The sequence below is a fragment of the Copadichromis virginalis genome, linkage group LG15, assembly GCF_057382275.1.
Source record: "Copadichromis virginalis isolate Kocher_CV1m ecotype Utaka linkage group LG15, C_Virginalis_male_GT1.1, whole genome shotgun sequence".
NCBI classification, from domain to species: Eukaryota; Metazoa; Chordata; class Actinopteri; order Cichliformes; family Cichlidae; genus Copadichromis; species Copadichromis virginalis.
The window spans coordinates 7,719,793-7,734,500 of NC_140632.1; the positions used below are offsets into that span (position 1 = coordinate 7,719,793).

A 14,708-nucleotide genomic window follows, 5' to 3' on the forward strand; every position below is an offset into this window, starting at 1 on the left:
AAACTTTACCTCTGCCTCTGTGCCCGTGTTTACTGTTCATCTTTTAAGAATATAAGATAGACAGACACACAAAAAAGAGTCAGTCTTTCATGCTTCTTCCCTATTTTGTCTTCTGTCTCTTGGATTCATGGTCCTGTCGTTTCTCTCTGAGGCCTGTCACCAGCTAAAGGAAACCTGCTAACTGGTCTTGTGGCATTTCTGTGTCTTTGCTGCTCACATTCTGTCAGCAGGAAACCCTCGCTGTGTGGTTTCAGAAAGGGCGGAAAAAAAGAGGCAAAGGGAGATGAGAAGAGCAATAAACAAATTTTTAAATAAATAAATGCAGGAGGGAGGCTTTTGAAGGGTGCGTAGCTCTGGGGCTCTGTGGTGAATATTTAATGCAGGTATCACCAGCACGCCGGTTAAAAACCCTTAGGGTTCGGTTCCTGCCCCTGCAAAAAAGTGATCCATAAATCATTTCATTTTATGGCATAGAGGTGCAAACGTTGTTTATGTATGAAGTAATCGCTAATTATAATATTCCAAATGTAGCAAATTTTTCCGACTTGGGTAGATGATTGTTATAATCCACTGTAGGGTTAGATTAAACTACACACGCTCCGTTTTGTTCTCTTTCGCACATTTTCATTAGAGTCTTTGGTTGGACCATCAAGGACAGGTAAAGGTTTCAATTGGATTTCCAAGATGTCTGATTTTTAGATCAACTTGAAATAAATGCCAGGGAATGTTTTGATTTAAAGAAAAAAAAATGGTGGAAAAGAGCACAGGGTGAACAAAGATGTGCCGCCACACACATACACAAACCTTGTCTATATTGAGGTCTTGACAGCTTTTTGAAGATGCCATTTCACCAGTCACCCTGAAAATATTTGACAAACACCTCTTTCCCTTCACAGTAAACACAGCATTTCTGTCATCACACGCACACACGCATGCACGCACACACGCACAAACAAACAGCCACCGACCAATTCAGTGCCATCACATTTCTTCATCTCAACGCCAGTTCTTTGATCTTCAGCGCACAGGTTTATTCAGAAGTTGTTCCTGACCATGCCTCTTTTGATCGTCCCATCCTCTGCCTTTTGTTTATAGAGCTTACACACAGATCAAAGGTTGTCCTGAGCTGCCACATGAATGTTAACACCGCACTCAATCTCACGAACACTGAGATATCAAACTCTGATTTCCTTTTAGCGCGGTGGTAATTTTACTGTTATTTCGTACCCTGTTTTGGAGATGAACAGAAATGGCAATAATCTCATTTGTGGTAGACAATTATTATGTAGTCTCAAGCCCTGACTGCAGTGCGGCTAATATTTGAGGATATTCTTTTTTCAACCTAGAGCCTGTGTGTGAGTCTGCTCACAGAGGGAAATTTAATATGAAATTCATTGAGACAGATACTGTATTTAATATGCAGCCTTATGAGATTTGCGGTTTAGTTTTTGAATGTTGACATTTGTCAGGATTAAGAAAACAAATTCAAAAGACTTTTAAAAAAAAAATCCATTTGTACTCATTTAAATGAATATCTGTGTTTGCATGCCTAGGGGAAGATGAAGCAATGAGAAAAGGCAAAGTGCTGACCCTGCTTGCAGAGCAAGCTCTGCAATGTCTGGACTTCAAGGCGTCGTACATCCACTGTCAGGACCTCATGGCTGCAGGTAACTGTGAAGCTGTGCTCAGACCAGTAGAGGCTTTAGGGAAACTATAATATATGTGATATGTAAGTAGGATTTAAGTAAAATGACCACTGAAATATGAGAGAAATGTTTTACCTCATTGTTGATAACTGGTATCACTCTTAGACGGGGGCGTTAATTACTTTGCATGTTAAAACCTTACTAAAAAGAAGCCTTTTTTAATATTATTAAGCTTGTTACAACTCTCATGCAGTATAACAAGAACAGAAGAAGACTGACAGGCAATAGCATTTAGCAAAATCCATTGAGGTTGATGAACAATGGAAAAAGACAGAAGTCTTCAGAGAGAAAAGGGATTATTAATGATATTTAAATGATAACAATGGGCATTGACTGGCATCAAACGGGTGTCCTGGTTTTAAATACCTGGGTGGTGTATTGACTGTGATATCAAAGTATACTGACATCCAGTCAAATGAGCTACAGTGCTTAACAAATTTAAAGAAAGTATTAAAGTGCTTCCACATACAGGTGGATTAACCATTACAGACACATAAAAATGGTTTTGGTAATTACCAATGCTATTAATTTAATGGAGTTGTGTCATAAAACCTTTATTTGGTGGTGGTCTAAAAAATGGCTATAGGTTCAAACATTGGAAGTCAACTGAACTCCCACACTGCACACTCCCTCAGCATCTCTGAACAAAGCTGGTCCCACTTGCAGTTCTCGCATCAGAATATGAAAAATATTTTTATATATGAACGTCTTTAGGATCAACCACCTCCATCAGAGTTTTTGATGCCTCTGATGACACTACAAGTCAAATAAAAAGGTTTCAGTTGATTATTATTTCTGCCACAATCAGTCTTCTTTTGTTTATGCCATCTTAATTAGTTGTACTCAGGACACCTAAGTTTATGAATGCGATAACTCGAGAAAGAGACGATGTAGGAACTTTAAATTGATACCATAGGTGCATCTACTAAAAATCTTGGATGAGTTTGAATCTCTGTGGCCTTGACCTGAAGTTCAGAGTATGTTTTCTGAAAATCTTATAACGTCAGAACAAGGTAACTTAGGATTTTGAAATTTATACTGTAGGTGTGTCTGCTAGGGAGGCTAAGGGGTAGTGTACAAGGCCGCTATTTTCCTTTAAACTCCTGCTCTGACCACCTGTAACATGCACGATTTCACCACAGACCTTGCGCAGAGAGCAAACTTCTACTTTTAAACTGATCCAAGTTTAATGTGTGAAATCATAAGAGAGCTGGATTTCCAAGCATGTCCAGTTATCAAGTCTGAAGGCAGTGTGTTAAGCTAAGAGACAGAAAGGTCGAGCGATCATCATTTTTCTCAACACTGAGACAATGGGGGTGGGGATGTCTTGTTTGATGCTGTAATATTTTCCACCACAGAAAAATTAAGTCCAAGGGGGAAAAAAACAACTTAAATTTCACTGTGTTGTTCTACAGTCCTGAGTAATGGGAGAGTGCTTAGATGAGAAAAAAGGTGTCTTAGAGAGAGAGAGGGTGTAATCAGATAAGCAACAGTATTCTCTCTCTATGAACACAGCAGGAATAATTGAATCTGTTTGTAAAAACGAAGTCAAGGCGGTGTGTTGGTTTCTGGCTATGATGAAGCTGGAACAAATGTAGCTCAGCTGTTATAATGTTTCAGGCTGATATTTTCTTCAAGGAGAAGTGTGCAAAAGTAAAGATTTAAGTATTTGTTAATGTCCCAAGGGCTTTGAAAGTTACTCTTTCCTGGCTCGTTATACAGGGTGGGCCATTTATATGGATACACCGTAATAAAATGGGAATGTTTAGTGATATTAAAGTCCTGTTTGTGGCACATTAGTATATGTGAGGGGACAAACTCCTCAAGATGGGTGGTGATCATGGTGGCCATTTAGAAGTCGGCCATCTTGGATACAACTTTTGTTTTTTCAATAGGAAGAGGACCATGTGACACATCAAAGTTAATGGTAATGTCACAAGAAAAACAATGGTGTGCTTCGTTTCAATGCAACTTTATTCTTTCATGAGTTATTCACAAGTTTCTGACCACTTATAAAATGTGTCCAATGTGCGGCTCATTGTGTTGGATTGTCAATGCAACCCTCTTCTCCCACTCTTCACACACTGATAGCAACACCGCCATTCAGCTGGCCCACGACGACCAATCCACTTTCCAGGAAACTGTTCATCTAGGAATGCTCGGACCTGGCACCCATAATGTGGTGGTGCACCATCTTGCTGGAAAAACTCAGGGAACGTGCCAGCTTCAGTGCATACAGAGGGAAACACATCATCATGTAGCAATTTCAAATATCCAGTGGCCTTGAGGTTTCCATTGATGAAGAATGGACCCACTATCGTTGTACCCCATGTACCACACCAAACCCTCACTTTTGTTGTTCCAACAGTCTTGGAGGGATCCATCCAATGTGGGTTAGTGTCAGACCAATAGTGGTGGTTTTGTTTGTTAACTTCACCATTCACATAAAAGTTTGCCTCATCACTGAACAAAATCTTCTGCGTGAACTGAGGGTCCTGTTCCAATTTTCGTTTTGCCCATTCTGCAAATTCTGTGCGCTGATCTGGGTCATCCTCATTGAGATGCTGCAGTAGCTGGAGTTTGTAAGGGTGCCATTTGTGAGTAGCTAATATCTGCAGAAGGAATGTTCGACTAATGCCACTCTCCAGTCACATGCGGCAAGTGCTACGCTGTGGGCTCTTGCTGAATGAAGCTAGGACAGCCACTGATGTTTCTTAATCAGTGACAGTTTTCTTGCGTCCAAATTTTGGCAAATCCAACACTGAACCACTTTCACGAAACTTAGCAAGCAGTTTGCTAACTGTAGCATGAGAGATGGGTGGTCTCGTAGGGTATCTTGCATTGAAATCTGCTGCAATGACCTGGTTACTGCGTTCACCAGATATCAACACAATTTCCATCCGCTCCTCACGTGTTAACCTCTTTGACATGTCAATGGCTGTGAACAAAGAGAGACTTGTGAATAACTCATGAAAGAATAAAGTTACGTTGAAACCAAGCACACCATTGTTTTTCTTGTGACATTACCAATAAGTTTGATGTGTCACATGGCCCTCTTCCTATTGAAAAAACAAAAGTTGTATCCAAGATGGCCGACTTCTAAATGGCCACCATGGTCACCACCCATCTTGAGGAGTTTGTCCCCTCACATATACTAATGTGCCACAAACAGGACTTTAATATCACCAACCATTCCCATGTTATTACGGTGTATCCATATAAATGGCCCACCCTGTACTTTTTAGATTCTGTTCTTTGCTTTAATGTTCTGGATATTCGCGGATTATTTTACAATATGCATTTTGTGTTTGATGCTTTGTCATTATGTCTTGATTGGACTTGATCTTGTAGTTACATTCTCTTTTTGTTTCCCTCCAGGTTACAGTCCAGCATGGGAGGTGTGCAGTCTGCTCGGTCAATGTGACGGTTATGGAGACCTGGAGGCCCGGCAAGAACTGTTAGCCTTCTCTCTCACACACTGCCCCCCTGACAGCATCCACGGCCTCCTGGCCGCCTCCAGTGACCTACAAACTCAGGTAAACCAGTCAGGCGGTTTATTAACAGCATTGTTATATCGTTTTCATGTTTGGCTGCTGCTGTCATTTTGTTTGCCCTTTCATGTGTGTCCAAAATGAAAATGGTTTGTATAGTGAGCTTTTGAAGCAAATACGTGCAAGAAGAGAATTTGTGATGGTGGGAAAGTTGAAGGCTTCCAAGAATGAAAATTGAAATAACCAGTGGTAGAGCAAAGTGGGCGCATATGACAGTAGTGAGACACTACAGCTGCTAATGGGAGTGAAGGGGGAAATATACAAGAGGGTTACGAGCAAACCACAGGTTGGTTGTCCAGTATTAACAAGCAGTTACTGTAGCAACAAAAATATGAGAACAAGTCCTTTAATTTATATATGGGGCTGGATATACGTTAGCATAAGCATAGCATAAGCTGAACAGACATCTTTTTAAGATTTAGGTAAGATGTGTGAGTAGCTTTTCAAACGCGTTCAGAGGAATATCGTTGCCATTACTACTAAAAGAATTTACTGTTGACTTCATGTGTTTGTGCCTTTAAAGGGGGCTTTGCTATGGTGACAAAGCAGGTAGAGGTGATACGTAAACACATTTTTTGTATTAGCCAGTTTAAAAAAAGACGTTTGATAGAACCAGCAGTAAAATTAGGACTGCTAAGGAAGTTTTTAAATGATCAATGTAGACAACAATAAAAGTGCCTCCCAAGCCTGTGAGTCAAGGACCTTTAAGATAAATAAGATAATTAGACCTTAGTATACATATACGGTATACAAACGTTAAATCACCAATCACATGGAAGCAACTCTGTGCTTTTAGTCATGTAGACACGGTCATGACTTCTTGAAGTCCAAACAGAGCGTCAGAATGAGGGAAGATGATTTAAGTGACTTTGAATGTGGCATGGTTGTTGGTTGGTCTGAGTGTTTCAGAAACTGCTGATCTACTGGGATTTACAAAGAATGGTCTGAAAAAGAGAAAATATTCAGTGAGCAGCAGTGCTGTGACAAAAATACCTTGTTTGTGCCAGAGATGAGAGGAGAATGGCCAGACTTGATAGGAAGGCCAACAGTAACTCACTGTACCACTGGTTACAACCAAGGGATCCAGAAGAACGGATCTCTGAACGGACAACACGCCAAAGATGGGCTACAACAACAGAAGAGCATTACAGGTGTCACTCCTGTCAGCTAGGAACAGGAAAGAGAGGCTACAATTTGCACAGCTCACCAAAATAGAACAACAGAAGATTGGAAAAAGATTGCCTGGTCTATTGTGCTGCAACATTCAGATAGGAGGATCAGAATTTGGGTAACTGACAAGAAAGCATGGATCCATCCTGCCTTATATTTTTGGCATACTTCTTGACTTTTTAGTCTGAACACGCTTATCCCTTTATGACTACAGTGTACCAGTCTTATAGTTACTTTCCGCATGACAGCACACCATGTTGAAAAGCTTAAATCATCTCAAATATGGAGGAAACCGAATTTGTTATTTCTGGCAAAATAGCTCTAATCTCTTGTTTTCCTCCTCCCTCTATCCTGCAGGTGTTGTACCAGGCTGTTAACTATCAAATGGAGCCTGTAAATACAGAGACCGGACGAGAAGTTGACGAGACAGACTCTTTAAAGGTAAATGTAATTTTTTTCCTTACAACCCCCTCATTCTGTTTTCCATCACATGCATGTTCTTGTTTGAACTGCCTCCTCTATCCCTGTGTGGGTTTGTTTCTGTCCTGTTCAGTTTGTGTGTTTTCCTGCCGCTCCATATTTGATGAGGTGTAAATCTAGTGTTACGGTCCTCAGCTCCCTTGTTTTATTTATGCCTTCCTTTCTCCTCCCCTTCAGCACTGCCAGCTTTATGATGCCTTGAGTGGGTGTTAATGTTTCATGACTTGCATTTCATCCCCCTTTGTGTGCAAATAGGTGCTCATTTGAAGCTGTCTGTTATCATTTTATTATTGTATTGATGTCCCTCACTTGTATATGTTTAAGCTGCCCAAATGTGTTCTGTGTGTGCACCGTGGGCATGTATTTATGCAGCTTTCGGTGTAGGTGTATGTACTGAATAGCTGGTTTTTATTATATCTTTTTATCATGCGTATATGTTTTCTTCATTTCATGCTCTTACCCTTAATCCCTTGCTAAATAAAGTATTGATGAAAGGCACTAAATGATTTGGCTCCAGCCCACTGGATCTCCCAAGATGGCTTTGTAAAGATTTTCAAATGTATAGAAAACAGCACTTTATTGAATTTTGTGGTGTACTTATTAATGTACATTACATTGCAAAAGGATTGCAACTTTCATTTCCAAATATTAAATGTTAAAGATTTTTGTGGAAGAGGAAGCTCTCAGAGAAGATTAATAACTAAATACTGACGCTGCTTTGAGAGGGGTAGTTCAGAAGACCAACAGAACACAAATACCACAATTGTGACTTAACTGTGACAGCTTCTTTGACTACCTTACTCTGTTCAAAGTCAACAAAATAGACCACTTCTGAAGCACTCTATCTATATCTGAAAAATGTGGGTTAGGTGGCAGATGCTCCGTTTCACCAGCTAATAAAAAGTGGAGATACTAAGAAGTCCAAAACAGTTTTGTTTGGTTTCTATAAGCATGGAAGGATATAGAAAGGCTGGGATATGGAAGCAAATTAGGACAAAATATTCTTTTGATCATAATTTTGACTGTAGAAATCTGAAGGAAAAATAAGTCAGAAACCCAGGACAAACATAATTCAAGCGTTATTTTCACAGTTCTGTTGAGTGTTTAGCCAACATAAAACTTCTAATCTTGAGCTAAAATTAGCCAGCACTGATCTTCAGCCCATACAGTGGTGTGGCTCTAAGATATATACTAGGTGTGTTTCGAGTGGATTGTCTCATCTAACTCTGTGTTAGATGAGATAAATTCTGTTGCTTTAAGAAGGAAGCTTTTGCTTTGTCAAGGAGCGAATCACTGAATAATATTTTTAATTCAGTTGTATAATCTTAGTGACGAAAGTATTAGTGACAGAAATACTTGTTGTATTATGAATCTGTTCTACATCTGTGTAGAATTTTCCTCTGCCTGTGTGACTTTTGGAAAGTTTTCTGAACAAACACAATACAGAATGTGTGTTTCAGAACCAGAAGGGCCCTGCTTGAATGCATATTGTAATTCCTCTATGCACTACATAAATAAACCAGTAAAAGAAAAAGAGCCCTGCACTTATTAAAATGGCTTCTCAGAAGTACCTAATAAAAAATAGAATACAATATTCATGGGTCTAATCTAGCAGTGCCGATCGAGCGATGCTGTGTTTTTATTTACAAAAAGGAGGTGTTGTATGCTGCACACTGTTCTCAAACTGTAAAGCCCCTTGTCGTGGGTACTTCTACAAAGGCTCCAGAGTGACACAGTAGAATATGTTTGCCATTAATTTTTCTTCTCTTTCTTTCTCTTCAGCCCCAACCTCGTGTGGGCTCCTCTGTGGGGACAGCAGGAGACCTCCTGCACAGGACTACAGCGAAGACCATGGAAGTCCTGACTACTACAGGACTGAATACCAAGGCTGTTTTGACTGCAGTCAGTGACCACCGCTGGTGGAAGGACTCACTCAATTACCTCCGGCCGCTGCATGTAAGAATCCATTGACTGTGTTGTTTTATTAATTCTTCGCTGCAGATGAAGATTTTTTTTGTAAAGTTCTTAATGGGTGCACTTACCACCTTGTAGGTTTAAAAAGTACAGTTTCTATGCATTTTACTGATATAAATGTATTTATATTCTGTGTAATAATCATGATCAATTAGCCAGCAACAGCGTAGCAGCGGTTATGGATGTATCCGCCTTGTTTTTAACTCTACAGACTAATGGGCTGCATAGACAGATCTCATGTCTGTCTGCACTCCCATACCTCACATACTTTTGCTCGCAGACTTCAAAAATAACCAATCAAGAGCTCATCTCCTGCATAATTAATTGGCCCTCCTGTTGAATATTTCAATATCTGGTGGCTGCACGGGCCCGACGGTCGCCCGGGTGGAGATTGATGGCGTCTCTGGTGTTGGCAGCAATTGGGAGGGGTGATCGTGATTGCGGCTTTCTAAAGAAAGAGGAAAAATTGCATGGATGTTAGCTGTGGGACAGGGAAAAAATATGACAGTGTTGAGGGCATGTTGTGAAAGTTTAATGATGTTTTGATGGCTCCTCAGGGTCGTGGTTCAGGAGCCACTAGCCAGGAAGGGGCATGTGAGAACGCCAACTTGGAGCGTCAAGGCTGCAGCCCCTTTTATCAGGATCTCATTGAGGATCCCTATGTAGACACGGTGAGTGGCTTAAGACCAGTGTTTCTCGTAGCTCTTTGCTTCGTACATTCTTATCAACCTTCTTTCTTCTTATGTTTTGTTTTCTCACCCCAGGGCATCCTTTCAAATTACAGCAAAAACTGCATGAGTAGGCTTATGACTGGGCAATTAATTAGATTTTCTTGCTATGACTTATACATTCTTTAAAAAGCAGCGTTGAGACAAAATGAATATTGATTTCAGACTGAACAATTATAATGCCAAGTACTAACAGAAGGGACTTTGGACTACTGGTATGATGCTAAAAATAATCCAAAAGAAAAGAATGTCAACAGAAGGAATTATAGGGATACAAAAGAGTAAAAGTAAGAAAAGGAGTAGATTGACCTTTGTACCTGGGAAGTGGTTGCCTCTGGGCTATGACTGGGCTTTTTACTCAGAGACACAAATCATACGGAGAGCTGAAAGAGCGGATGGGAGGGGAAACGGAGAAGGCCGATACATCTCCTCTTATGACATTTTAATAGGCTTCTCCAAATCCCTTCCTTCACTTCATCGCCAGCATCCATCCATCTTCCATCATCCATCTACCAATAATTACTCCCCACATCCATCTGCCCATGAGCTGGCTGATCAATGGGATTAGTTTTTACCTTAACAGTTGCAATGAAGGGAGTGGGGATTGAGGAGAGACTGATTGAGAGAGAAAGAGAGACAAATGCAACGGGACTGAAAGATGGATAGAGACAGAGTGGCGAAGACAGACAGGACACACTCTGCGTTGAAGCGATAGCTCTGAGACCGAGCAAGAGCAGAAACTTTATTGTCCGCCACTCAGACACATGAGAAATAACTTGTATACAAGAAACCTATAAATGACTTTTCAAAAGGGCCTGGTTTTGAAACGCTTTACTTGGCTCTGAAGTTCATTTGTTCACTCAGTCTCTCATCTGTCTGACTCCTTGAGAATGAAGATATTCAGTCATCTTCATCATGTCTCGCTGTGCTTTTTCTAGTCTGCTCAGATATGGGGAGGGAGGGTTGCCTTAATATAAAGAAAAGTACTATATCACTCTTCCTTTGTCATTCTTTCTTTTAGAGTCAAGATGTGTATTCATTCTACAAAGAAGTGCCTGCAGAAAACTTTGCTGAGGTTTTGTTGAGGACTGGAAAACTGGCTGAGGCAAAAACTGAGGGAAAAACCCCGTTTCCTGCTACAGAAGGTAAACATGTGGCCTACATAGACATAGATTTTCTAGTAACGGGTTGGACCTACTTTTGCCTTCAATAAGCTGCTGGAAACAGAGATTTTGGTCCATATTGACGTGTTAGCATCACACAGTTGCTGCTGATTTGCTGGCAATACATCCTAAATGCCAATCTCCCATTCTACCACATCCCAAAGGTGTTCTACTGGATTGCAATGTGGTGACTGTGGAGGCCATTTGAGTAAAGTGAACTCATTATTATGTTCAAGAAACCAGTTTGAAATTATTTGAGCTTTGTGGCATGTTCTCCTCTAAGCAGCCATCAAATGATGTGTACACTGTCAGCAGCAATACTCAGGTAGCCTGTGGTGTTTACACAATGCTCAGTATCTATTAAGCATTTGGTGGCCCAAGGTGTGCCAAGAAAACATTCCCCACACTATTACACCATCACCAGCAGACGCCTGAACCGCTGATGTAGAAGACAGTGTTGTATATCTGACCTGTTCTTAGCTGACAAGAGTGGCTTCCAATGTGCTCCTCTGCTGTTGTAGCCCACCTGCTTCAAGGTTAAATGTGTTTTGCATTCAAAGATGGTCTCTTGGTTGTAACGAGTTGTTCTTTGTATTACTGTTTCCTTCCTGTCAGCTCAAAGAAGTCTAGCATCAACAAGGCATTTTCTCCGACGGAACTGCCGCTCACTGGACATTTTCTCTTTTTCGGATCATTCTCTGTGAACCCAGAGATGGTGGAAACTGCTGATCCCAGTAGATCAGTGTTTTCTCAAATACTCAGAGCAGCCCGCCTGGCCTTAACCACGCCATGTTCAAAGCCATTTAAATCACCTTTCTTCCCTGCTCTGATGCTCCGTATGAACTTCAGCAGGTTCTTTTCATCTTGTTTACATGCTTAAAAGCAGGGAGTTGCTTTCATGTGATTGGCTATTTAGGTATTTGTGTTAACAAGCAGTTGAGCAAAGTAGCCACTGAGTTTATACAACAAATATATTGCCATATAATAGTATGGTAAAGTCTGGAATTTGTTTCTTTATTGCCATTTCTTCTGGATGAAGTCTGTTTCCTGGGTCTTTCTCTTTCTTTGTCTTTGCCTGTTTTTCTGCTTCCTACACTGAGCACTATGTTTGAGTGCTTTAGCCAGGAAAGGGTTTCCAGGGGGAGTAGCCACAGTACTGAATCATTTTTATCTACGCACAATTTGTGGATGGCGGACTTCTCAATTATAAACTCTCATACAATTCCTGGTTTCCATTTTGCAAGAACTTTTTTTTGCATCAGCAGAAGCTTCTTTCTCCAACCCGAGCCTCTGATTTATTTTTGGTATTCAGGGTTTCTGACTTCTAATTTCATAACCAACCTTTAATAAAATTTATAACCTCACTGTTTGTTATTCTTGGTGTACTACAACTCAATTCTACTCCAGATTGGATTTTGGAATCAGGCTGAATCTGAGTGAGGTTTTTGAGGGCTAGTTGTTCAGACTTTTTGACCTTGTCTGTCGCTGCTCACTAAGTCAATGTGCTTACCACGGTTTTTGCTGTATAATTTAAATTTGACATGGTAGTTATTGGTACATTGATTTGGCAAGATCTCAACTGTCAGGTTGCTTGTAAAATTTTTTTCCAGGATTTCAAATTATTATTATGATAATGCAGCTTCTAAGTGTTTGATTGAGGCTGAATTTTGTTTAACTTAGCTTTTTCCTCAGCGCTCCATCTTAGTGAAGCTGGATGGTATTTGCACAGCGTAGTTGGCTTCCTCCTTGACACCCTGCCCTCTCCTCTTCTCATCTATCTTAGCCTGGGAGCCCATATATGGTCGACTAGGGGACAACACGGGAAGAATAGCCTCACTGATTAATTAATGTATCCGCACGCATCCCACCGCATCAGTAAATAATGCTGCATCACTGCAGAGATACTAGAGAGATAGCATCAAGTCAAAACATCAAGGCCACACTGCATGATGGATCATAGCTGCTCGCAAAAATCAATGACACTACAAAAACAAACGTGTGTGTGTGTGTGTGTCTGCATGTAATACAAATGCATGTAAAATTCCACACTTGCAGTCACATTTTCACACATCCACACTTTTCAGCAAATCCAACTTCTCTGCAGTTGCCGCTGTCATTCAAATGAATATCTCTCTTTTCTTAAAAGTCACCTTCCCTTCGGAGCAGCTGCAGAGTGCGACGTGTCGAGAAAGAGAAAAGCCACTCTGGACAGCATCGCGTCCGATAACAACCTTCGATTAATGACTGGTGTGTCGGCCCGCCGCGCTGGCTGTCCTTAAAAAACAGACTAGGAGATGGCCTTTAAGAAAATAAATATATCGATTTTTCACCTGGCCTAGATAAGTTGGAGGTAATTAATGATGACACAAGTGGAAAGTGACTCAATGGGATTGAGCTGAGTAAGGTGCAGACACAAGCACTTGATGTGAAGACAAGTGGGGAGAAAGAGAGAGGTAGACACACACACATATTTGCACACATGACTCCAAACTCCACTGACACACAGCATGGAGTGCTGCCATTTGCCAAATGTTGACCAGGCTCTAATCAGTTGTTTTTCCCCACACTGCCTGCACAGGTGAAATAGTAATAGGTTAGTGTCTCACCGACCTACTAACAATGTGCTCGATTTAGCTGACACAGAAGCAGGAGTGTGTGTGTGTGTGTGTGTGTGGATGCAGACACACAAAAACAGCCCATCTAATGCACCCACTTCTCTGTGTGTTGTCTCTATCACTTTCTCTGCACTCACTCACAAACGCACACACACAAACACTCACTCACTCACAAGAAGAAATGTTGTATGCTTTAAAGGCAGGGTTATCTATTTAGTGTGTGTGTCTGTGTGTGTGTGTTTACCCCTCTGGTAATTCCTGTCCCGATGGTATCTGTAGCTTTAGAGAGGCGTGTAATCAGCTCATTCTGAGGTGTAGCTCATTGAAACCCGTGGGGTAGGAGAGGAGGGGAGAGAAAAACGAGCAAAGGAGAAGGGTGGGAACACTGCTTAAGAGAGCTGTTATTTGTCCTTAAACTAGTTCATTACTTCGCTGCTGCTCGCACATGCAACGGCGTGCACCTTCAGCTATGCCCTTCCAACCATGTGTGTGCACATATGCATATTAGTGTGCATTTTGTTCTACAGTGTGACTCTTCCTGTGCCCTGCCTCTGTCTCCCTCCCAGTGTCCATGCTCTACTTTTCTCTGTCTGTTTCATTTTGTCTCGGGCTCTTATCAACAACGCAGGCTTCTGTTCTCCTTGGGTCTCAGACTACAAAGTGATTCTGTCTGATCCTCTCTGCTGCCTCCCGCTGTTTCCTCAGAGTATGTTTGTTGGTGATTGATTAACTGAGAGCATCCGTGCGCTTACAGTGTTTGGAATTTATCAAGTTCATCTACATATTTTTAATTGTAATCATGCGAGTGCTGTTGTGTGTTTTTGGTCTCATTGTGTCTAACTATTGTGGCCTAGAGGGAAGCTGTTTGGGTTAACTCCATCCTTGTGCCCAGAGCTCTGTAGACACTCCAAAACCCATCAGCCTTAGGGGCACTGCATAAACATGGACTGGTTCCCAGTTTCATACTCGTGCTAACTCTGAATGGGATTAGTTTTTGTTCACTTATGAAAAGCTAATCAATATGCATACTAATTAGTTCTCAATCATTAAATGTTTGCTGCTGCTGTACCACCATAAACCCCACAAGTTCACAAGTTCTGCACGTGAATGCAGAATTTTAAAAGTAAATTTTAAATGGTGATCGTGCAGCAAACATTTCAGTGTTTTAAAAAAATCTTTGTGATTCTGTTTGGGATTTTTAATGCTGTGTTTATGTAATATTGGCAGGGAAAAAAAGAACAGAAAAACTTCAGTCCCATTACCAGTCATGACAGCCCTGTTGCCCTGCCAGTGATTCTGAGTACTTTGGCATGGTCAGTTC

The 14,708-nt window shown here is 41.0% G+C and overlaps 1 protein-coding gene across 2 annotated transcripts in view; it reads left to right on the plus strand.

Annotated features, from left to right (window-relative positions):
• The window catches only part of nbas (NBAS subunit of NRZ tethering complex), a 179,903-nt gene that overhangs the window by 70,562 nt on the left and 94,633 nt on the right, over nt 1–14,708 (plus strand). For both annotated transcript variants that reach the window (XM_085431641.1, XM_085431642.1), the window contains exons 34-39: nt 1,554–1,667; nt 5,085–5,242; nt 6,785–6,868; nt 8,690–8,863; nt 9,439–9,552; nt 10,631–10,754. In XM_085431641.1, coding sequence (XP_085287767.1) covers nt 1,554–1,667; nt 5,085–5,242; nt 6,785–6,868; nt 8,690–8,863; nt 9,439–9,552; nt 10,631–10,754 — 768 coding nt within the window. The remainder of the gene's footprint in view (nt 1–1,553; nt 1,668–5,084; nt 5,243–6,784; nt 6,869–8,689; nt 8,864–9,438; nt 9,553–10,630; nt 10,755–14,708) is intronic.